The sequence below is a fragment of the Anas platyrhynchos genome, chromosome 3 (assembly GCF_047663525.1).
Source record: "Anas platyrhynchos isolate ZD024472 breed Pekin duck chromosome 3, IASCAAS_PekinDuck_T2T, whole genome shotgun sequence".
In the NCBI taxonomy this organism is placed as follows: Eukaryota; Metazoa; Chordata; class Aves; order Anseriformes; family Anatidae; genus Anas; species Anas platyrhynchos.
In genome coordinates, this window is record NC_092589.1 from 45,988,282 (window position 1) to 46,011,103 (window position 22,822).

General features: G+C 39.6%; 1 protein-coding gene across 1 annotated transcript in view; it reads left to right on the forward strand.

Moving 5' to 3' along the window:
• The first annotated feature begins 1,850 nt into the window (after positions 1-1,850).
• THBS2 (thrombospondin 2) overlaps positions 1,851-22,822 on the forward strand; it is a 32,514-nt gene continuing 11,542 nt past the window's right edge. Inside the window, exons 1-15 of the mRNA XM_027454222.3 lie at positions 1,851-2,067; positions 3,151-3,225; positions 4,141-4,697; positions 6,004-6,088; positions 10,520-10,716; positions 11,464-11,604; positions 11,867-11,963; positions 13,056-13,226; positions 13,987-14,163; positions 15,670-15,843; positions 16,300-16,427; positions 16,531-16,683; positions 17,249-17,467; positions 20,336-20,443; positions 22,190-22,349. Of these exons, the coding sequence (XP_027310023.1) occupies positions 2,061-2,067; positions 3,151-3,225; positions 4,141-4,697; positions 6,004-6,088; positions 10,520-10,716; positions 11,464-11,604; positions 11,867-11,963; positions 13,056-13,226; positions 13,987-14,163; positions 15,670-15,843; positions 16,300-16,427; positions 16,531-16,683; positions 17,249-17,467; positions 20,336-20,443; positions 22,190-22,349 (2,449 nt within the window). The 5' untranslated portion in view covers positions 1,851-2,060. The remainder of the gene's footprint in view (positions 2,068-3,150; positions 3,226-4,140; positions 4,698-6,003; positions 6,089-10,519; positions 10,717-11,463; positions 11,605-11,866; positions 11,964-13,055; positions 13,227-13,986; positions 14,164-15,669; positions 15,844-16,299; positions 16,428-16,530; positions 16,684-17,248; positions 17,468-20,335; positions 20,444-22,189; positions 22,350-22,822) is intronic.

The window sequence follows — 22,822 nt, forward strand, 5'->3', positions numbered from 1 at the left end:
CTCTTTAAAGGTGGCCAGGGAAAAGTAAGCAGTGAGCATTTTCACAGTCGTGGAAAGAACAGAAGCAAATCTGTCGTCTCAAAGGTCATCATCCTATATATAAATCACTCAGCTTGAAACAATATGCTATCAATCTTTCATTCCTTCAACGCCCACAGAGATGGAAAGAAGAGTTTTATTATGTGGTAGCTGGTTAAAAGCAATCAGGATAAAATTTATCTCTTAAGTTTGCACTTTTTTACTGACTTGAAAATTTCCACTGTAAAAAGTGTTCTTATATGAATGTACCCATAGTAAACTGAATTATCTCAGATATCTTCTAGTCTCTTAAATTATTTGCTGCCCTCTCTTCTCCAACTGTGAACCCAGACTACAGTTGTGCCAGTGCTGTTCAAAGTCCTGTGGAAAACATATTGCACAGCTACATATATAAAGACTAACTCTTAATATGGGGGGGGGGGGAAATGAGTAAACGCAGTAGAATTTGAGGTTTTGTGAACTTCATTAGCTAGTTTTTTAAATTCTTGAGGTTTCGCAAAACTGAAAACCAAATGTCTTAGGAAGACAAAAAAGCCCTCTCCCTCCTAGCTTGGCTCAGTCCCCTGGACCCTGTGAGAAAGGGGAAAGTTCCTTGGCTCCCACTACCCTGCAAGGCCCAGGCCAGCCAAGTTGGAAGGAGCTTCCATGGCAGAAAGCAAGACAGTGATGCTTGCGTTGGCGTTTTCTGCTCTAGTGACAGACTGAGCCTTTTGAAGTCTTCTGAGTTTTGAAAGAGCAACATGTTTTTCTACTGGAATTTCAAATTGTGTTTAAAAAGTTGATGGCTTTCTATTATTTCTTTCTCTGTATTTTTTTTTTTAAAGTATTTGTGGTGTTTATCCACGTATACATTTGATGGGGCTCCACTCTCTGGATTCGTCACACCTCTCAGAGCCCAAATCCATGCCTCTTCTCATCAGCTACAAGATCCTTCCACAGATATTGTGCAAGCCCAGATCGGGCCTCTGCAGTGGGGGTCCTGGTCTTCTCGTTTGACTTCTGAAACTTTTCCATGCTTCAGGGCAGGTTCTGTGGACACACTGCAGGGATTCCTTCTCCTGCTCCACTGATGCCTGCAGCGTGATGGCTGCTCATCAGCAGGGTGACCTGCTGGTCCATGAGACCTTGTTGTGGAGGCACTTTCCAGTTCAGTTTTCCACAACACCTGAGTGGGATTTCTCATGTGCTCACGTTAGCCTGAGGGATGGCTCCCTCCATAAAACATGAAGAAAGCCCCAATTCCTTGGGGTCAGCAGGGACCAGTGCTCCACGGGGAGCCAAGAGGGGCCGGGGTGCTGGGGCTCACTTGAGAAACCACTGCCTGACAAACGGCATGGGGACAGCGCCCAAGGCAGCCTGTGCGCTGCCGCCGTAACGTAAAAATATTTTAACAAATGGGATGAAAACGAGAGGATTCGGTGCTGGGGACGGCTGAGCCGAGCCCTGAGCCACTGAGGTGCCGGGGAGCGCCGGCCGGGCCGGGCCGGGCCGGAGGGGCCGCAGTCGCTCTCCCCGCCCGCCGCCCGAGGGGACGGGGCTCGGGAGGCCCCGGCGGCGGCTCCCGGCCGCTCTCGGGACCCGGCGGCGGCTCTCGGGGGCTCCGCAGCTGCCCCTCCGCCTCTCCCTCTCCCCTCTCGCCCCGGGGGGCCCGTCCCGCCTCCCGCACCGCCCCTCCGCAGGGCGGTCGCGGGGCGGTGCGGGGCAGGGGGCCGGGCTCGCCGCCGCCTCGCAGGTAGGCGAGAGCGGGCGGCCCGGCGGGGAGGGGGCGGCGGGGGGCGGATAGGGGGCGAGGGGGGGCCGTGTCACCGCCGCCGAGCAGCGAGCCGGGGGCGCGCCCCGGCGCCGCTGATTGACAGCGGGGCCCGGCCCGCAGCCCATAAAGGCGGCGGCGCGGGGCGCGGGGCCGCGGAGGGACGTGCGACGGCGGCTGGGAACCGCGATCCGCTCCGCTGCGCCCCCCGCTCCGCACCCCGCGTCGCCCCCGGAGCAGGCAGAGCCTCCTCGCCCCGGCGGCTCCCCCCATGCCAGGTGAGGCGCTGGGCGCCGTGCCCCTCCGAGGTGCATCCCCGGGGGGCTGCTCCGCTGGGCTTCGCCCTGGGCTACGGAGCCTGGAGGTTGGGGATGAGATGAGGCGACCCGATCTGGGACAGGGACAGGGGGATTTGGTCTGGGCATTGCCCCACGGGGAGGTGCTGGGTGTGCGGGGTGCTGCAGGTAACGCGCATCCCCGGTGAGCGCAGCCCCGTCCGTATCAACAGACGCGAGAAATAAGAGGAGCTGCAGGGAAAAAAAAAAAAAAAATCGCTGACAGCTAAAGGTGGTGTCCCCGAGTGCTTCCAAAAACGTGTGGAGCGCTGGGAGTGTTGGAGCCGGAGGTGTGTGCGAAGTGAGCGTCTGCCTGTCCAAGCGAGTGAGAGCACACGCGTGTGGAGATGCAGTTTCATGGCTTTGCGCCGTACAGCGCCGCGGGGCGAAAATAGCATCGCGTTGGAAGTCACTTTCTCCAGCTATGATTGCGTACAGAGGGCGGTAGGAATGGGTAAATGATATGTGTGTGAGAAGGGGATAGGCGATTGTGTGAAGACACTGGAAAAGGCACTGAATGAAAACTATCCCTAGTGATTAAAACTAGCGTTTAGTGAGGTCCCATTGTCCTGCAAGGGTTTTCATCTGAATGAGAAATTTCAGCCTTATGATCCAATGTAAAGTTGCAGCTACTAATATGCTGTATATCAAACAGTATCATGTGGTCCCTATGCCACCTGATAAAAAGATTGTGCAGAAAAAATGTAGTTTCTGTGTGGCTTTCTTCTTTTTCTTGTTTTTCTTTTCTTTTTTTTTATTATTTATTTTTTTATTTTTTTCTGGTAGGGTCATTTACATGAAAAGGAGCCTTACTGTCAAGAGTTCTTCATCCTTTCGACTGATGCCACTTTACTTCTGGCATCAGTAATGAATAAGCACGACAATAATCAAAAAAGATAGGAATTTAATTTCCTATGTGTAGTTGGGGTATATAATGAGAATTCTGCTTACGTTCCTAAGGCAAATTAAAATATTTGTAGTTGATAAAGGTTATTTCCCTAATACTTCTTTTTGATTTATTCATAGGAGTTATGGTGCAGAGGAGTGGGCTGTTGTGGCTTGCTGTCTTGATAACCCTGTGGGTTTCCTCAGATGCTCAGGGTAAGTTCTTAGCTAGATATAGTTAACTCACAAAGCTAAAACTTGGTGTAGAAATAGTCCTATCTGACATACATTAGGCACAGTAAACATATATGACTTTTAAGTGTCTGGAATTGTAGTTACTGAGGCTTTTTTTTTTTTTTAGATGTATCTAGTTACTGCTAAATGAAGATTTCCTAATAAATACTTAAAATTTTCTCTTTAGAAATCATTAATTGAAATGTATATAATCTCAGAAGTAATTGTTATTATACTCTTCTCTGCAGTATAAATGTATTGTGCAATAAACAGAATCACTTGGGATGAACTTTTTAAAAAGATGGAATTAAAGAAATAAACCTCTACAGACCAAGTATAACTAGAATGTAATTTGGCACAGTGCCAGGCCATCATTTACATCTGATTTCTTGTCCTGAAACTTTAAAATGCACATCTCTTGCTTCCTGTTGTCACATGGCCACATGACTTCTCATCATTTGATTTTTGTTAGCTGATAGTCAAAATATAGAAATTGTCTCAGCTTCCTTATCTGTTCATATATGTAAAAATATCTACTGATTACATCATTACATGCATCTATGCATAGACACATACATGAACATACAGTTCATGAACATTATGTACAATTGTGTATTATATAGTGATATAAATTGTATAGTCATATGTTTAGTTATATGATGGAATACTGATACCTACAGACATAAAAGAACAGAGGTGTCATGTAAATGAAACTGACAGATAGAAAATACTATTCACTTGCATAGTAGTAAAGCAACTATGTTTGTGGAGGTAGGAGAGTACCAAATCTGCTCTGCTGATCTTCATGTGCATCCTGTAATTGCAGTTACTAAGTATAGTGTGCAGAATTGTTTCTTAAGACACTTTTTGTAGTAACATTGTCACACACTTTTTCAGATGGTGACAAGGAAGAGGAGAATACCTTTGATTTACTTCAAATCAGTAACATAAACCGAAAGACAGTCGGAGCAAAATTGTTTCGGGGTCCAGATCCCACTATCCCAGCATACCGTTTCATTCGGTTTGACCATATACCTCCATTTAAACCAGAGAAGTTAAAAAAGATTGTCAAACTCATACGGCAAAATGAGGGCTTTATCCTTTCAGCCACCCTGAGACAGGACAGGCAATCTAGAGGCACCATCCTTGCCTTAGAGGGTCCTGGCATCAGTGAGAGGCAGTTTGAGATAATTTCCAATGGCCGAGCCAACACCCTGGACCTCATCTATTGGGTGGATGGCTTCCAGAACGTGATTTCCCTGGAAGACGTGGACCTTGCTGACTCGCAGTGGAAGAACCTCACTGTGCAAATAACAGGGGAGAACTACAACCTCTATGTTGGCTGTGACCTTATTGACAGTTTCATTCTGGAGGAGCCTTTCTATGAACAGCTGAAAGCAGAGAACAGCAGAATGTATGTGGCAAAAGGGTCCATTCGGGAGAATCACTTCAGGGTAGGTAACCTGGAGGTCTCTGGTGAGGTATGGTAACTGCAATTGCAGTTACGTAACTGCATTGGTGGATACACATTGCATGAATTTGGGAGTTCTTGAAAAGGACTGATAAAGTCTAAGGCCAGGAGATGAGCACACAAATCCTCTTTGTTTTCCAAATGTAAGACTTCTGAATGTCACATTTTTTTTTGTGTTGATTTTGCAGAACTCTTTGGAAATAGCTTGAAGACCTATTTTTTGGTTGAAGTATTTCTGTTCAGTTCATAGAACCTGTTGATATTTGTTCAATTTTATTTGAAAAAGATAGAGGAAGAAAATAATTTTTAATGGAGTTGAAGGGTGTGGTGGTGGACCATACCCTAACAGAATATCTTGATTTGCCAATTTGAATAAGTAACCTTTCATTTCAATTAAAAAAAAAAAATCAGAACAAAATGTTTTGATCAGTCCTGTTAAAGATTTTTTTTTCTTTCTTGTGGAAAGCATTTTGCTTCTCTTTTGTTTTAAAACAAAGCAATTACAATTTCCTATGAAATGAAAATGACTTCCTGTCCATAAAATGATGTGATTTGGTCCATGTACTCTAAGGATAGCTTCTTTTCACTTACAGTTGAAATCAAACTTGAACTTGTGGCTTCAAAAATTTGTAAAGCCCTTTATTTTCCCATCCTATTATGCCATCTAGTAGTCAGTCAGAGCATGACATGCTGGAGAGTGGTTCCATGTGTTGAGTAGTTTTGGCAGGAGGGTCAGAAGTTGTTGCTCACAGCCTCTCCATTCCTGCCTCCATGACTAAGTTGTGCTGATGGAACTAGTTCTGGAACTGTACAGTTCAGTGGACCACTGAAATAACAAGTAGTCTCAAAAAAGAAAGGAATTAGTTTAAAAATAGATTAAATGAAATATACTGGTCTATTTTTATAGTGTCATCTCAGGGTAGTGTCAGCACAATTGAAGAGAGTGCATGGGAATGGCTGGCTAAGGATGGAGGTGTGACGGGACAGGAGCTTTCAAAGCTGGCTTTGACCTCATGGCCAATGCATCATAGAACTACAACCTATTACTGTTTTATTATGACCTATTTCAGAAAATGGCTAATTTTGTTGCTTAAAGTATTGAAATTATATATAAAAGAACCATCAATATTTTTTTTAATGCCTTGTAGATTGTTTTATTTTCATATTAACCAGTCAGCTACATCCAGTCAGTAGCAAATGGTTGAGACAGATTAGTTATTGGTTAATCCCAAGTCGATCTAACTGATTATATATATATATATATTTAATTTTCTTTATTATTACTACAGGGTCTTTTGCAAAATATTCAGTTAATCTTTGATACTTCAGTAGAGGATGTTCTGCGTAAAAAAGGATGCCAGAGGAGCCAGTCAAGTAAGGCTTTTTTTTTTTCCCTATTTATATTCCGTTGACTTTGAAAATGAGAATCGCCAATACTGACTTATTATATTAAAACTGTACAACAGATCTCTTTGAAATTTTAGAGGATTCTTATTTGATTCTTATTTGATGATGAAAAAGAAAGCAAGTTGCTTTTTGGTGGTGAAAGGAACATGCTTGTTAGTTATCTTCCTTCTCTCCAGCCTACAACTTTAGTTCATTCTGCATTGGTTTATAACTCTGAGTCTCTGTTTTGAAGTCGGGAGAAAAGCTGTGAAGAAAAAAAAAATAGAAATAGAAGGAAAAATGCATATGTATGAAAGTATCTATCTTCTTCCATGAGAAGATAGATACCTCTCTGATGCCTTGAGCACAAGACTAAGAACATTTTCTGAATTCTGCTCCTGATTCTCAATGGGTCCATGAGCAAGTCTCAAGCATCCGTTTTTAAGACACTGAGTTATTCAACAATGAGTTTCTCAAATGAAATAGGCTTTGGGTTTGAATCCCAGAAGGGTGTTAACCAAAACAACGAAAGCAAAATAAGAAACTATGGAAGGCATGTGTGTAAAAGGCTGCCATGTATTCTTGTTAGTCCTGTACGTGCTGACCTCACCAGGAGGGGAGCCCTCTGTGCGTGGGAGTAGATTGGATTCCTCATGACAGAGTAATGAAAATTTGTCAAGTATGCACTAAGGTTTTGCAGTAGAGCTCATGGGAGGTGCTATTTTACTTTCCAGCGTTTGTAACTGGCAGGAGCTCAGTCAAGACTCAAAGACAATTGATTCCATAAGAACACGGTGTTTGCACAAGGCAGTCAGGACTTGGGATTTTATTTGAAACTCTTATCATCTGAAATGCCATTATTTCTGTCATTTTGCCAAGACATACGACACTGAGCAAGTCAGTTAAGCAGACTATGCTCTACTTTTTTCCTTGCTTGTACATACCCTGAAAGTTAAGCAGTAGCAGGTCTTAACTTCTTCAAAGGGAGACAGAGTTCTGAGATTTTGCAATGAGAAGTCTCTAAGACGTATAAATATGCATGTATATATGTATGTATGTGTTCAAAAATTACCTGAGCTTGCTAGTTGTTTTTTAAATCTTGATAAAACATATTGTTTGGTTATTCCGTACATTCCAGAGCTGTGCCTTTCTGTGGGACCTCAGGCGCCTTGCTGTGCGACCTCAGGCACAAGTGTGATGATGTGTTAGAAATGTGTCTTGTGGGCTACCATGGAAGTGGCCTTAGATGGCACAAGGAAGAAAACAAGCCCTCATTTGTTGGTTATCATCTATCCCAGCCACGCTGTTTTCTGTACTCAGAAACTACAAACTGCACAGAACTACTGATTACGGGTTTTCAGCCTTGTTGGTGGAAGAAAATGCTTGAGATCTGATCTGTTGTGGGAGAATAGAACATTTATTTCGGTCCAACTGTAATCTAAATAAGAGATGGTTTCAGGAAGGATTCAGTTCAGCTACCCTGCTTCATTTGCCAGGGGAAGCAATATTCCTAGTAACTGAGGTAGAATGCAGAAGGCATATTCAGCGGTCAGAGGCAGAACTGTGTCATTATTCAAGATGCTGGGCTTCCTAGGTGTAAATGTATTTAACCAGCAAAACAAATGAAAGATGGTGTCTTCACATCATTTATATTACTATTGGTTGATTACCACAATGGAAAGTAGTTGGACCAAATGTTTTGAAATATCACCAAGTAAAAATGGAATATTTTAGTACAGTATTTCTTCTATAAAGAGGAAGCCAATGGGAGCCTAACGGGATAACTGAGTTTTGCATACTGTTATGTACCTACCTTAGCCACCATATCCAGCAGCATTTTTTAATGCATATTTTATCATGTTTGTGACCTTCCAAATTCTCAGGTCTGATAAATTATACAGGTATTGGTTTTATCCTTCCTGGGAAATACTTAGCAAATAATTTCACACACAGTATTTTCACTTTTGTTTTACAATACCGAGAGAACACTGCAAGATGGAAATTACTTGTCTAATGGCAGAAGAGCTCTAATGGCATGCTGTGGTTTGAGGCCATCAGAATGACTTGAGAAGTTTGAGAAGTTTCTTACATGCATGACTGAGATTTTCTGGCATTGCCTATCCAGCTTAATTACCAGAGATGAAAAGCCATGGGTGATATGCTACTGAGCACAGAATATATAAATATTTTCCCATTTTCCTCACCCGCCTATTGAGCTGAGGTACAGGTGCTAAGATGCCAATGAGAGTGTTCCACATGGCAGACATTATCAGCGAATTGCCCTCAGCAATGAGGGCACAAAAATCCTGCTGCTTTTTTCAGAACCAGGACTGTGTTTCCCTTATGTATCTTACTGCAGAATGAGAAGGTGAGGTATAATGAAAGGGTAGCTTGAGACTGCAGTTGAATTGAGGGTAGGAAAGTATCTCTGTAGTATGGTGGCTGCAAATATTTTAAGCAGTTCTTACGCACAGTGCTGAGTAGGAGAGATGACAAAAACATGCCTAAATAGACACATCAGTAAAATCCTTTCTCCAGCTAGATCAACAGAATGAGATTTGCATATGTGAAGGGATGCACATTCTGCTGTTCTGGTTTCTCATTTTAAGATAATCATGTGCTCCTTAGGAAATTAGCAGGAAGCCAGCAGCAGAGAACTGATTTTGCAGTGATCCCCAGGCATCTTCTTTCAGTTGCTGCCAAGTACCAGTAGGAAGTGTGGATTTAGCTCTTCTAACATAGTTTTGGTTTATGTTTCCTGCTGAGATTGCAGCTTTATTAATGTCCTTAGAATGTTCCGGTCAAGGCACACTCCATGTTGGCTTGAAAAATATGAAATTAATGACCTGAGAAGTGCTATGGGGGAATCTGAGAAACCTGGTGTTTCAGTGTGGTAGGAAAATTGCATTCTTTCCAGGGAATCAAAAAGCAGTTGAAGTAAACAGTTATGACACAGAGAAGTCTGATCCGTTATGTGGTATATCAGTTTTCTTCCATCCTGTAAGTGAAGATAGACAATTATATAAATGCTGGAACACTGCAAATAATTTATTGTAGACAGTGGCTAGCAGCAGATACTCCATAGCTAGTAATAGAAAATCACATCAAACCAAACATCTTAAATACAGTTGAGAAGCAATTATTTAATGTCATCTTTTGGGTTGGTTCTTTGTTCTTTTTTTTTTTAGACTTCTAAATGAATAGAGAATAATGCTGCTCCCATTTTCATTGCCTGTACGTTTACCCCTAGTACTTCATATACGATCAAGCATGAAATCAAGCCATAACTATTTTTTAGCATTGCCACCTTCCGTGGCTTGTCAACAGTGAATGGTATTGGGGTGTTCAGAAGGATATGTTTTACAACTCACATTCCTCTGCTAATTTCTTCTTTTTAAATTTCTATATCCTTTACTTCTCTCTTTTGCTTGGTAACCTCAAGTTATTACAGCATTTCTTTATCTGGTAAACAAATCTTTATTGAATGATGGGACAGTATGGATTTCTATATAACTGGTAATGAAGTTGAACATGCCATTGAGTCCTGACGGAAAGCCTATACATGGAAGCCATAGAATATTTACCTGGTGAAGATTTAAATGCTTAATAGAAGACAGATTGTTTTATTTAGTTGTGAGTGTTTTATTTCTTTTATTTTTTAATTACTGCTGATGCTTTCTGTTACATTCATTTTCAAGAGTTTGCTATAGACAGGGAGGTCTTTTAAACTCTGATATTAGAACATGTTCAGTTCTCCCTCTCTAATGCATGTGAAGTTCCGTTTTAATTACGGTTTGCCTGATGGAGGAGTGGCTGGAGTGACAAATCAATCTCATCTTAGCTTGATCTCCGTTTCAGTTCAGAATTAAACTAACAATATAACAGCTCCTCTGAGTTTGACACCAGGCAGTGCAACACAGAGCACCCCAGAAGTTGGTTATATATTGCATATTGGTTCAAGTAAACATGGGATATGTGGGCAGAACAATGCCAATGAGCTTCTGTGAGGAGTCTTTTCTTGTGTCTTTTTCCATCATTGAGAAAACACAATAGGTCATGAAAAAAAAAAAAAGAAAAATCTTTCATGGCTCTGAGTGGATGAAATAGGTTTGATTTTCTGTTACTATGTCCTTTTTGATTTCTTCATAAATAAATGTGGTGCAGTGCCCACAGTGTTTTAAAGTGAGCACTGTGTGAGACAGAGCCTGGCTCTTAATTTTGAAAAGGGAAAGACTATTATTGGAACCAGCTGACATCCCACCCTTCTCTTATTCAGGGTATAATATAACATGAAGCTGTTCCAAAAGAGCTGTGTTTAAACTCTACCTATGGGTGCCAATCTGTGATTTCAGCAGGAATCTGTAATCTGTGGAAGAGCTTGTTATATACAACTCTTCTTTTTCCCTCTCTTGCTACCAGCTGAAGTGAACACCATCAACGAGAGCACTGAAATACTTCACTTAAGCCCTGCTGTCACAACCGAGTATGTGGGTGAAAAACCAGAGAAGAAGGCTGAGTTCTGTGACCGCTCCTGTGAAGAGCTGGGAACAATGTTCACTGAGCTCACTGGCCTGCGCATTGTGGTGAATAACTTAGCTGATAACCTCCAAAAAGTGGTAAGTACCTCCAAGCCTGAAGAACTGGAAGAGGTCTGCTGTTTGGGGCTCTTTCCTTTCTCTTCTCCGTGGCACTTTGGTTGATAGATGACAAGGCTAATAGAGGTTTCTGTGACCCACATTTTCAAAGTGACTGGTAAGGTAGTTCTTGAGTATGGCTCTTTAATGAAGGCTTGGTTTTCACTGACTGGGTTTAAAAGAACACATGCACATGCACTCACACACAGAAGAAATCAAACCTTTAGAAGATACTGCAAGTTTGGAAATTGAAAGCTAGCAAACTATACCTTACCTGTATACCGTTAAAGCAATGTTACCATGCTTATACATTTCTGAATGCATCAGCAAGTATGCACAAGGTACCAAAACTGTAAGTATATGAGATATATGTAGTAAGTGGGCTGGTAATGTTTTACTGAAGTGTTCAAATCTTGTTCTGGATAAATTGATCTTTTCTGAAGGAAGTTTATTAATATTCTGTATGTCTCAAGAGTAAAATCTTCCCACGTAAAGGAAGAAAAACTCCTAAGAACCGCTTTCCCTTGGTACTGGATGAGTGTAGTTGTGCTATTAGTGAAGAATTAATACACAGTATTGCAGTACACGAGGTCATCATCTTCATGTACATATGTAAAAGTGTAAATTTTTTACTGGAAAATTTAAATCCAGTAGTGATTCTCAGTTTTGCCTTGTTTAAAATTATTTGCTTGAAAATGCATTAACTTTTTCATTTGCTTCATCTTCTAGTCTGAAGAGAACCAAATTATGTGGGAATTGATTGGGCCTAACAAAACACTCAAGAACCAGTCTGTTTGCTGGCAGGATGGCCGTGTCTTTGCAGATAATGAAAGCTGGATTGTAGATAGTTGCACGAAGTGCACCTGCCAGGTATGGTTTTGGGGATATTCTCTGCAGAAACAAACAGCAGGTTTAATCCATATCGACTGTCCAGGTCTAGTCACATTTACAGAGACCTTGACCTAGACTTATGAAACTTTTTAAAGAAAAAAAGTCCCAATGTTCGTGGCATTCAGAACAAATCAAAGAATTTCTATACACAAAACCTTCTCCAGAAAAAAAAAAAAAACAAGCACCTTTATTTGCTTCTCTATGTGAATGTAAGTCAGTATGTTGTTTTCTTCGCCTGTAGGATTCTAAAATTGTATGCCATCAAATAACCTGCCCAGCAGTCTCATGTGCTGATCCATCTTTTATAGAAGGTGAATGCTGTCCGGTCTGCTCACACTGTAAGTATTTAGCCAAAGAAAAAGAAAGAGTGGTTTTCAAAGCCACTAGTAGTGTTTGGAGAGGTCAAAACAAGAAGTAAAACAAGTAAGAATAAATTAAAAAAAATAAATATTTGTGTGAAAGGATCACATGAAATAACTTTGCAGCTCAAAGTTACCTTCTGGAAGAGTTGTGCTTTCTTCATTAATTAAATTGGTTGCTTAGAAGTAAGCTGGTAACTTGCATAGCTAAGTTGGATGCTAAAGGTTAGATGCATACCCCTCCCCAGTCATATTTTCAAAGGCTAGACATTCTGCTTCTTATTTGTTTGCAACAGTATGCAGTGTTGTTCCTATTCCATTCTGCCTAATTAAAACAGACTAGCATAAGTTAGGACATCTTTTTGCCTGCTTTTCTTACATGGAACAGGTTGACATGTTAATTTAAGACAGAATTGCAGGCTGTGGCCTAGGCTTTGGAGTGATAGTTCTGGTAATTTTACTAAGTCTTCTTTACTTACTATATCTTTACTAAGTCTTTTGCTAAGGACTTCACTTTTTTGTAAGGACTTCAGTTAAGAGTACTTAACACTCAGTTAAGTACTCTTCACTCTGTACAGACCAGATCTATTACAGAAGGAAACAGCTCTACTTCAGTTGCTTAGATGTTCTAAATAAAAATGCATTGGAATAAACTCAGTGTTTTTACCTGTTCAGAGCACAGAGCACATTCTTGCAATGTGCTCTTGATAATGTTCATGGTAATGTTGTGTTCAGAGGTGGGGCCATGTGTCATCATACTGATATATATGCTCAAAGGTATATGGGAATTGAGTGTCTCAGTGCATTCTAGAGGTAAGATTTCCTTCTTCCTTCAGGGGTCAGTGCCTTGTGCAAGCACACCGCACACAGGGAGGTTCAGGATCTAATCTGGGCTAACCACTCATTTTCCTAAATCACATTTCCCTAACTTCAATGGTAGCTCAAATTAGAAAGAGAGATCTAAAGGAGAAAGCATATATTATACAGAGAAAGGGAAGTGAAAATCTTTCCAGTAAGATAATAGAAGCAACATGTCATGCTAAGTACTTTTTTGTATCTTTTGCTTGCCAGCTGATGACAGTGAGGAAGGCTGGTCACCCTGGTCAGACTGGACAAAGTGCTCGGTTACCTGCGGCTCTGGGACTCAGATGCGAGGAAGATCGTGTGATGTCACCAGGAGTGCTTGTACAGGTCCACACATCCAAACAAGGATGTGTAGCTTCAAGAAATGCGACCATCGCAGTAAGTAATAAAATTTCTCCCTTTTTTTTAAAGCTTCTTTTGACTTCTCTAAGGAAAAATAAGCTTAGCCTGGATTTTCTGTGAACACTTATTCACAGTTGGCATATGAACACTCATATGCATAATTAAAGTAGCTATCGTTAGATTCTTTATCTCTCCCCTTTCAAATATTCCTTCTTTTACTATCAATGTAGTATCTAAGTGCATTCTGGGCATTCTATTAATTAAAAAGATAGTACATCATCTTTTCTTACACATTATAAACTGGAGTCTCTTCTTTGAAGTGGAGATAGCACTCAGTTCATATTTGCAATACCTGGGGTCCTAGGTTTGATCTGCCATTCATTCATGATTATTGGCCCATTCAATAGCTTTGCACTGTTTAGGAATTCAGTATTAAAAGGATCATACTCTTTCCCCAGAACTGTAGTTTATCCAAGCTACTAGAGTACCTGAGGCTGTTGCTGAAGCAGCTAATTGTTCAAATATGCATTTTAAATATTTGTTCCATTAGAACAAGTTTATTTTTAGGTAAAATGTTTAGCATTCTCTTTAATGCTATACTGGTCACTGGGACTCTTAAGAAAGCTGTACATGAATGACCAATCTGAAATACTGGACTTTGTAAGCGACAGTGGTAGGAAAGAGACAGGAGCATCAGATGTGGTGAGGGGCTTGTTAGGAGGTTAAGTTTACAAGTGAGTTTGCGTTACTGCTGCAGGTGGGCTATATCCTTGAATTTTGATCTTTTCTCTGGCAGTACGTCAAGATGGTGGCTGGAGTCACTGGTCACCCTGGTCTTCCTGTTCAGTTACCTGTGGAGTAGGAAATATCACCCGCATCCGCCTCTGCAATTCCCCTATTCCTCAGATGGGTGGGAAAAACTGTGTGGGTAATGGGCGTGAAACAGAGAAATGTGAGAAGGTTCCATGCCCAGGTAAGTCTGTGGCCTTAAATCAAAGATGACTCAATAGTGTTGTTCAAGAAGTTGGAATTCTTCTCTTAATACAGTTCTAGATTATAGTGAATTTCTATGACAGATAATAAAATATGTAGTTTAGGGGTGAAATAACTTTTATTTGCTCTGAGTTTTGAGTTTTAACATCATTTTCAGGAGGCAGTGGTCACAGAGGTTCTGGAGGAATCAGGAGTCAAGAAGTGGAGATTACTGTTACAGGCTTGCCACTGACTTGCTGTTTAACCTCTTGATACTCACAACAGTTCTCCACGGCTGTAGTTACCATTTTATTAATCTGCCTCACAATGTTTTTAGAGTGAACACAGCAATGCAGTCTGAGGTTTTATAAGCCTCCCAAGTTATTATTTGGCTTTAAACAGTAACAGTTTGAGTTCTTTTAATAGTTTATTAATTTATTGATGCATAACAAAAGTATAAATGTTTTCTATCTCAAAGGAAGCTCATACTGTACATATTAGGAATAGACATATAATACCCAGTAGCCAGGTTTCTTTGAATGCATGCATTCAAATGCATTTTTATATGTATGCAACAGATTTATTTCATATTACAATTCTTTGTTCCTCATGTTCTAACCTCTTTAGAGATTGCTTTTCATGCCTATCTTTTTCTTTCCTTTCATATGATTTTTTCCACTTTTTTCCACTTTGAATGTATTTCTTCACTCCCTCCTCTTTCCATGCTTTCCATTCTACTTATGGGATATGAGCTTGAATTTCATGCTAATATTAACCCAATATTACTTAAAGAGCTATTTTTTTTACCTGCTTGTGCACGCAAAGTTAGCAACATTGACAAAGATGATTTATTTATGGACACACACTATTGCCCTTTTGTTTTTTACAGCACTAAGAACAAACAGTTTGGTTCAAAGACGTTTATATTTCATGAAAAATCAGGAATGATGACAACAGAATTGGTGGGATTGTACCAATATAAATTATGCTGAAGAATCATTCAAATAAGTCATTTATTCTGAGTTAAGCAATGCCATTGAAGATAAACTGGTGAATAGATTAACAAACAAGAGAACTAGCTTCAACAAAATATAAATGCTGAACACACTGTTAACCTCAAAATCCACAGGTCTGAGCACAGGTCTGGCTCAGCAGAATTTTGTATCCTGTAGTTACCTGCTGCTGTCTGTATGAAATGGAATCTTAGCAGGGAGCTTTGAAGCTGCCCTACTTGCTCTGGTCAGTTTAAGTGGAAACGCACCAAGCCAGTGGGCACTGCATGTTATTTTGAATTATTGGCCAAAAAGGCCCATAAAGCAGTTGGGTATTTTTTATATGCTTGTTTGTTTCTGAAATATTGCTATCTCAGTAGAAGGCTTTGCCAGCGTCTTTCTTCCTCTGTGTGTGTAGTGAAAAACTGTCAGGGATCTAAGCAAATGATTGTTGTAACTGGCACGAAATGTTGTCCCCGGTACATTTCTTTTCCCTTCTTTCCTGCATATTTTAGTGAATGGCCAGTGGGGTCCTTGGTCTCCATGGTCTGCTTGTACTGTTACCTGTGGAGGAGGAATCCGTGAGAGGTCTCGCCTCTGTAACAGTCCAGAGCCACAGTACGGAGGAAAGCCGTGTGTGGGAGACACCAAACAACATGATATGTGCAATAAGAAGGATTGCCCAATTGGTTGGTATTTAATCATTCGTTATTCTGTTTGTGTAGTTATTTTTGCTTTTGTTTCTTTAATGGAAAAAAATTGGAATTGACACTACAGAAATCTGCTAATGACACCTTGGTTACAGAAAAGCACTTTTAACTTTTTTTTTGGGTGCTGATTAGATCACTGGGATTTTATATATTTTCTTGATACTGACTCTTCCTGAAAAGAGATGCCCTTCTCAATCAGGGCCTAAAATACTGTAAGGTATTCAACTGGATTTAGCAACCTGTAATAGTTTCATATTAAAACAATAGTTAATCAATGTTAAATACACTTAATAACCCTAATTTTGAAGGTTTTTATGAGACTTGGTTGTATCAGATGTGACCTATGCTTATGAACAGAGAATAGCTGTTTTTTAAATGGTCTTATGTGCCATTCATGCTCATAACTTAATAGATGCTTTTATGTGTCTTTTCCAGATGGGTGTTTGTCAAACCCCTGCTTTCCTGGAGCAGAATGCAACAGCTACCCAGATGGGTCTTGGTCATGCGGGCCATGTCCAGCAGGTTTCCTTGGCAATGGTACAGTCTGTGAAGATCTTGATGAGGTATTGACTTCATTTTCGTTAACATCAGGAAATTACTGTGAAGTTTTCATTATTTGGGAATTATGTGGCCATCTAATTGGTTTCTTTCTTTCCTTTCCTACAGTGTATAGCTGTGTCAGATGTTTGCTTTAAGGTGAATCAGGTTCATCGCTGTGTGAACACGAACCCGGGTTTCCACTGCTTACCATGTCCTCCACGCTATAAAGGAAGTCAGCCCTATGGGGTAGGACTGGAAGTTGCCAAAACAGAGAAGCAAGTAAGTGATGTTGAAGAGAATTTGATGTCTCAGAGTAATTCTCACTGAAAGTGTCTGTGGATGAAAACGTGATAAACTTGGGTGCAAAACAAAGATAACTTGAAATGGATAACTGCTGCTCCAGGGTGGTTTTTGGTTTGAGTGACAAAAAAAATGAATTTATTGGTTTCTTTTAAAGGTTTATATTTTCTCTAGGCATCTGCCTAGGACCAAATGAATGTAAAATGCAAGAAGTAGGCATTCCCTTAGTTTGCAATTATTTCTTTTGGGTGTATATACCAACTCAGAGGATTGGGAACTGAAGGATTAGTATAGTTATCCATATAAGTATATTGCTGAATGTGGATATCATCAGACATATGTCTAAAGTTGTTTTAATTATTTTCATTGTACACATTTTCTAGAGATGTGAACTGACAGAGCAATGTGGCTTACTAACCACAATTAAAACGAAGTTCCTGTCTTTAGGCATCTAAATAACTGGCCTGCTTTTGACCAAGTTAAGGCACACACATCTGGCTGTGATGATTGGCATGCTTCAGTGAGTATACTTTATTTGTTACAGGTCTGTGAACCTGAGAATCCATGCAAGGACAAGACACACAGCTGCCATAAGTCTGCGGAGTGCATCTATCTAGGCCATTTCAGTGATCCTATGTACAAATGTGAATGTAGGACAGGTTATGCTGGTGATGGACGCATTTGTGGTGAGGATTCTGATTTGGATGGCTGGCCAAATAACAACTTGGTCTGTGCTGCTAATGCTACATACCACTGTGTGAAGGTAGGTAAAATACTGTTGATAAAAAGTTACACCATAACCAGATTTTCTCTCCTTTTTTTTTTCACAAACAGTTGTAAGTAATTTTTTTCAACATCAAGCTGGCGTTTGCTTTCATTTAAGCTTTGAATGTTTGTAGCATTCTTATTTTCTGGGAGATTCCATTGAATGTGTATTCACTTAACACTAGATTCAGTAAGGATTCTCAAAATGAAATCCAGAGCCCTCTGCTTTGGATTTCTTTCTGCTCGACATATGTTGAAGGCAGAGGTAGCGTACTGAATAGGAGCTACCTAAAGCATGTGTAGAGCGCACAGCTAGTTAGAACTAAACAGCATCTCTGGGTGCAGCTGAGTAGGAAATCTCACCCGTAAGGCCTGTAACCAGACCATAGTGGTCAAGTAAGGTCTATAGTTCTGAATCTTTTGTGGACTATCCTTTCCTTTTAAAGAGTTACACTGTGAAACTGGATTCAGAGCCTGGGAAAATTTCTAGCAATGGGAAACAGAGATGAATATGAGTAATCAGACAGAGTTGTCCTTATAACACTTGGTGGGAGAAGATGGGAAGTGCAGCCTCTCTTACCTTTCAGAATGTGGAGTCACAGCTCTTACTGCCTCTACCAGATGGAATGACCTGCCTGCCACATTGGCTCTAGACCTGGCATGGGACTGTTTACCCTTGCTGCTGTGGCTGAGCCATCGTAGTGAAAAATGAAAGATCACTACACAAAGGAGGGAAGTAAGCATCAGGGAGCCTAAAAGTGGCTGTATATTGGTTTACCAGTGATTGCTTCCCATGGTGTGTTCCCTGGGACCTGTTTCGATGTTGTTATAAAAAAGGAATACAGATCAAGAAGCTAGGAAAGCTTCAAATAAGGCAGTTTGAGAGAATCAGAAGTTACCCAGGTGTAATCCAGTTGAAGTTGTGAATCTAGGCTTTATCAGCACAAGAGAGTTTCAGAGCCTCTCAGATACCAATTTCTTCACTCTATCTGATGTGTGTTCATTGTGGTTCCAGGCAGTTCAACAGTTGCAGTTCATATATTCATTTTTGGTTCCCATCATCAGGATCTGCAACATGTTGACCCAAGATGTTAGACAAATGATTAGTTTTCACTAAAATCCTAACATGCTGTACCTATTCAAAAAAAAAACCAACTGTTTCCGAGGATTGATTCATGCTTTCTATAAGATACGTGTTAGTCTAACAGACACAAGTATTTCATTTGAGAGGAAAGAAAGAAAAACACCTTAACAATACCAGAAGCAAAACAAACCCCGGGGGTGTGTGTTAAGTTGGATATCAGGAAAGATTTCTGGAATTTCGGCATTGGAACTGGCTGCTCAGGGAAGTGGTTGAGTCATCATCCATGATGATATTTAAAAGACGTGTAGATGGTGCTCAGGGACGTGGCTGAATGGTAGACTTGGCAGTGCTAGGTTAGTGTTTGTAGTTCATGATCTTAAAGTTATTTTCCATCCTAAATTGTTCTATGACTCTATGTAAGTCTTTTTTCTAATACCTAATAAAAAGTTTTTTGAGTACACTCGTTAGATCTATCTCGTCTTCATTCTTTACTTTTTGTAAAGCTTATGGGAACTGGCTGCCCTTGAGGGAGCTTATACGAAACGGCTGCCTCGCTACTGGGTTTGTATGAAATTGGACTAAAATCTATAGAGAATACAGACAAACATACAGTTGCAAACATACAAAATGATTGAGTAAGCTTTGACTATTTCTTTTTAATTGTAAAAACAAAAACAAAAACAAAACAACAACAACAAAATTAAAACACAAAATTATTTTGTAACACTGGTAGGCAATACAGAATTGGAGAATAAAGGCTGTTCACAAGTATTTTGTAAAAATGTGCCGTAAAGAGTTTGCAGTTACATTATGGTTTTGATACTTATCACAAGTTTTCCAGTTCTCTCTTTCTTAAAATGTCAATACTGGAACTGCTGAGGTTAAAAAAAGGGCTGGGAATATTACTGGAATATTATTTTTTTAGGGTAGATGCTAAAAAAAAAAATAAAAAAATTCTGCAGTCCATTGGCAGTTTCAGTTTTGGTCTGAGGTAGATATGGCATGGGAGAAAAAGTGAGAATAACGAAGTGTTCTTTTGTAGGTGTATTTATTCTTAGCAAGTGGTAGAATTGCAACCCATTTTTTCAACTGATTTTAGTACTTTCTTTAAAAGGGAATACATGTTAAAGCTTTGAACTTTTCTTTTACTTTTTCAGTCTAATCTAAGCTTTAATCATTCTTTACAAAGCTTTGCTAACATAATAAACAGATAAGATTCACCTTTCATTTTCAGAGCTGTGAGAGAGCAAAGGTGCAGCAGAACAGTATAAAGGCCCATTTTTCAAAACCCTTGCATACAGGGTTCCCCTTACTGCTGTGTACTACTACCTCATTGCAGTAAATTTCCATATGAACAACTGTTTCTGAAGATATCTCCTGGCTTGTATATGTTTTTGGCAACAAAACTTGGACATTTTATATGTAATCTTCAAACATACTTCATGAGCTGTCTATAAGAAGTTGATGTAAGCAAGCATGTGTGCGTGTGGTGTGTTTGTTCTTTGCTATATAGTTTCATTTAAATTTACTGGAAACATCCCTTTACCAGAAGAAAAGCTGAGAAATAGAATGATTTGCAGATGCATTTCACTTACTGTACAATATGAAAGCAGCAAATGAACTACTATCTTTGGCAACAAACAAACACAGACTCTTTAAAAAGTATTTGTGGATGATTTTCTTGTTTTATAGCCTCCAGTACAACATATCTGTTCTTCTACCCAGGCAAGTCATTCTGACATGTAATGTAAACCTAATGCCTCAATTCTTGCTTTTCACCAGGATAACTGCCCCCTTTTGCCTAACTCTGGCCAAGAGGACTTTGATAAAGATGGCAAAGGAGATGCCTGTGATGAGGATGATGACAATGACGGTGTTGAGGATGACAAAGTAAGACGCATTTCTCTGTTACCATTACATTTGACCTAAACATTTGTTTTTAAGGAAGACCATTACAACAGATGAGAGCTTTATTGTTCAAAACTTCAGCTGAGTTACTCTGAGTTACTTTCCATGAATGATGCCTGCTGCAGTGTAAAGTTGTGTTGGATCAAATGAGAGTAGCGCTGGGAAGAGCAAAACAGCCTGCGGAGTCCAGGGCTAAACTAAGTTCTCCATATCAGTTCCGGGTTCTGTTGCGTGCATGGAAACAATTTGATTGAGTTTTGTATTTTGCAATGGGAGAATGATTGTTCCATTGTATTTTAAAATCTGATAGACATTATATCTGAGGTATGGTAGAAGCAAATTGTGATAGTAACTATAAATGTAGACAGCATCAAGGGGAAATGACAGCAGGAAAGTTACTAGCCTGTTTCATACTTTGCTCTTTTAGATTTGCCTGCAAGAATGAGATTCATAAACTGGAAGAACTTAAGATAGGCAGTTAGTCTAAATACGTTATTCCTTTGCAGTCAGCAAAAGGTGGAATCATCAAGAGTGGAATTCATTCTGCCTTTTCTGGACATATTTAGGATGCATGAGTTTAAGATTACTGTTCCTCTTTGTTCCCTTCACAGGGAGCCTAGATTCTCTAGAGCTTTAGCTGGTTAAAACTGAGTTAGAAATGTATTCATGAAGCTTCTGTATGGCATATTTAAAAAGTCAAAGAATCACTTGATAACATAATATGGCTTACTACATATATATGGAAAAATTGTAGCTCAGTTTTATGTACAGTATAAAATTTTAACTTGCCCTATATCATGTCTTTAAAATGTATATGTGAGGAATCTAAAATGTGAAGCTAAAAATCATTTCCTAGTAAAGAATGTTTTTTTGCTTTTGCAGAGGAAAACTAATTTAAAAATATTTTCAAATTACGCCCTTCAGATTCCACAATGCTGATCTGCCCCTCACTCCTACTGCTTTGATTTGGTTTGGTGGTTCTTTGCTTTCCACACAGAATACTTTCTCATGCCTGTACAAAAGTCCCTGTGTAATTTGGGGATGCATAAAGTGTAAGAAATTTTATTTTGACAGTCTTTCAGACTAGGGATTGAATTAGATGAATTTCTAAAAGTTCCAGTAAAGGGAACAGTTTTGGGCAAAAATATGTTGGGTCAATGGGAGTATTTCATATTAATTTTGATTTTTAAAATCTTTTGTGCTTTATTATCATGTGCAATATAACACAACCCATAAAAAGTCAGTCCTTGTTTAAAATGAAAAATGAAAATATTTGATTTAAAAGTGAGAATACTGATACTAGTTTGTTCCAAAGAAATCAGAGTATTGATTCCAGCTTGTTCCAAAAAAAATAATATGTGCTGAGATTGGACAGATTTTACAACATATTCTGGTTTTGACAAAACACAGGTACCAGTGGGTTGCACTTCTGTTGATATTTCTGAGTACAGATCCAATTTAAAATGTCTATTGCTCTCATAGTGAGATATACTATATGCTTTACATACCTTGTACAAAAACGTAAAATACACAGTGAGCCAAGCAATGCTGTTACAACCAAGATCTTCAGTTTAGGCACAGTTTGTCCAATGGAAAAATAATGTATTCATGTCTTGATTTTGGCCTCCATCCAAGATGAATAGGAAGAGTGACCACTTCATAGTATGGTCTCATGACCTCAGCTCAAGCTGTGATTTATATTCTTAAATCTCTATTTCTTCTCACTAGGACAATTGCCCTCTTTTGTTCAACCCTCGTCAGTTTGATTATGACAAAGATGAAGTTGGTGACCGCTGTGATAATTGCCCCTATGTGCACAACCCTGCTCAGATTGACACAGATAATAATGGGGAGGGTGACTCGTGTGCTGTGGATATTGATGGAGACGGTATGTTTTCAGTCTTGAGTATTAGGTGCTGTGCTGTAATTACACTATGAGTTATGGCCAGTAAGATGGAATACCTGCTTTTATACATGGAATAAAATCAAGTTTATCTGCACAAAAATGCAACAGAAGAAAGAGAAGACTGAGGTCTATCTGTCCTGTGTAGTAAACTTGTCCATAATGTCCCTAAGTAAATACAATGGATACTGTTGGAGAATAAATCACAGCAGATCTTTTGTTAGTGTAATCTTAGAAAAAATTCTTTCCTTCCTCTGTGTTCCAAAGTAATCAGTGTCTAATGTAACAATGTTGTTGACTTCTTTTCTCCTTTTTAAAGTTTAGGGAGGGAAAAGACCATCAGAACATCCATGTAATTAAGACAATATCTGCAGTAAATTAATGTGCTTTTTTTTTTTATGAAAGCACTGCAATGCCCATAATAATCCAAATACACATTTTTTTTGTCTTACAATTTT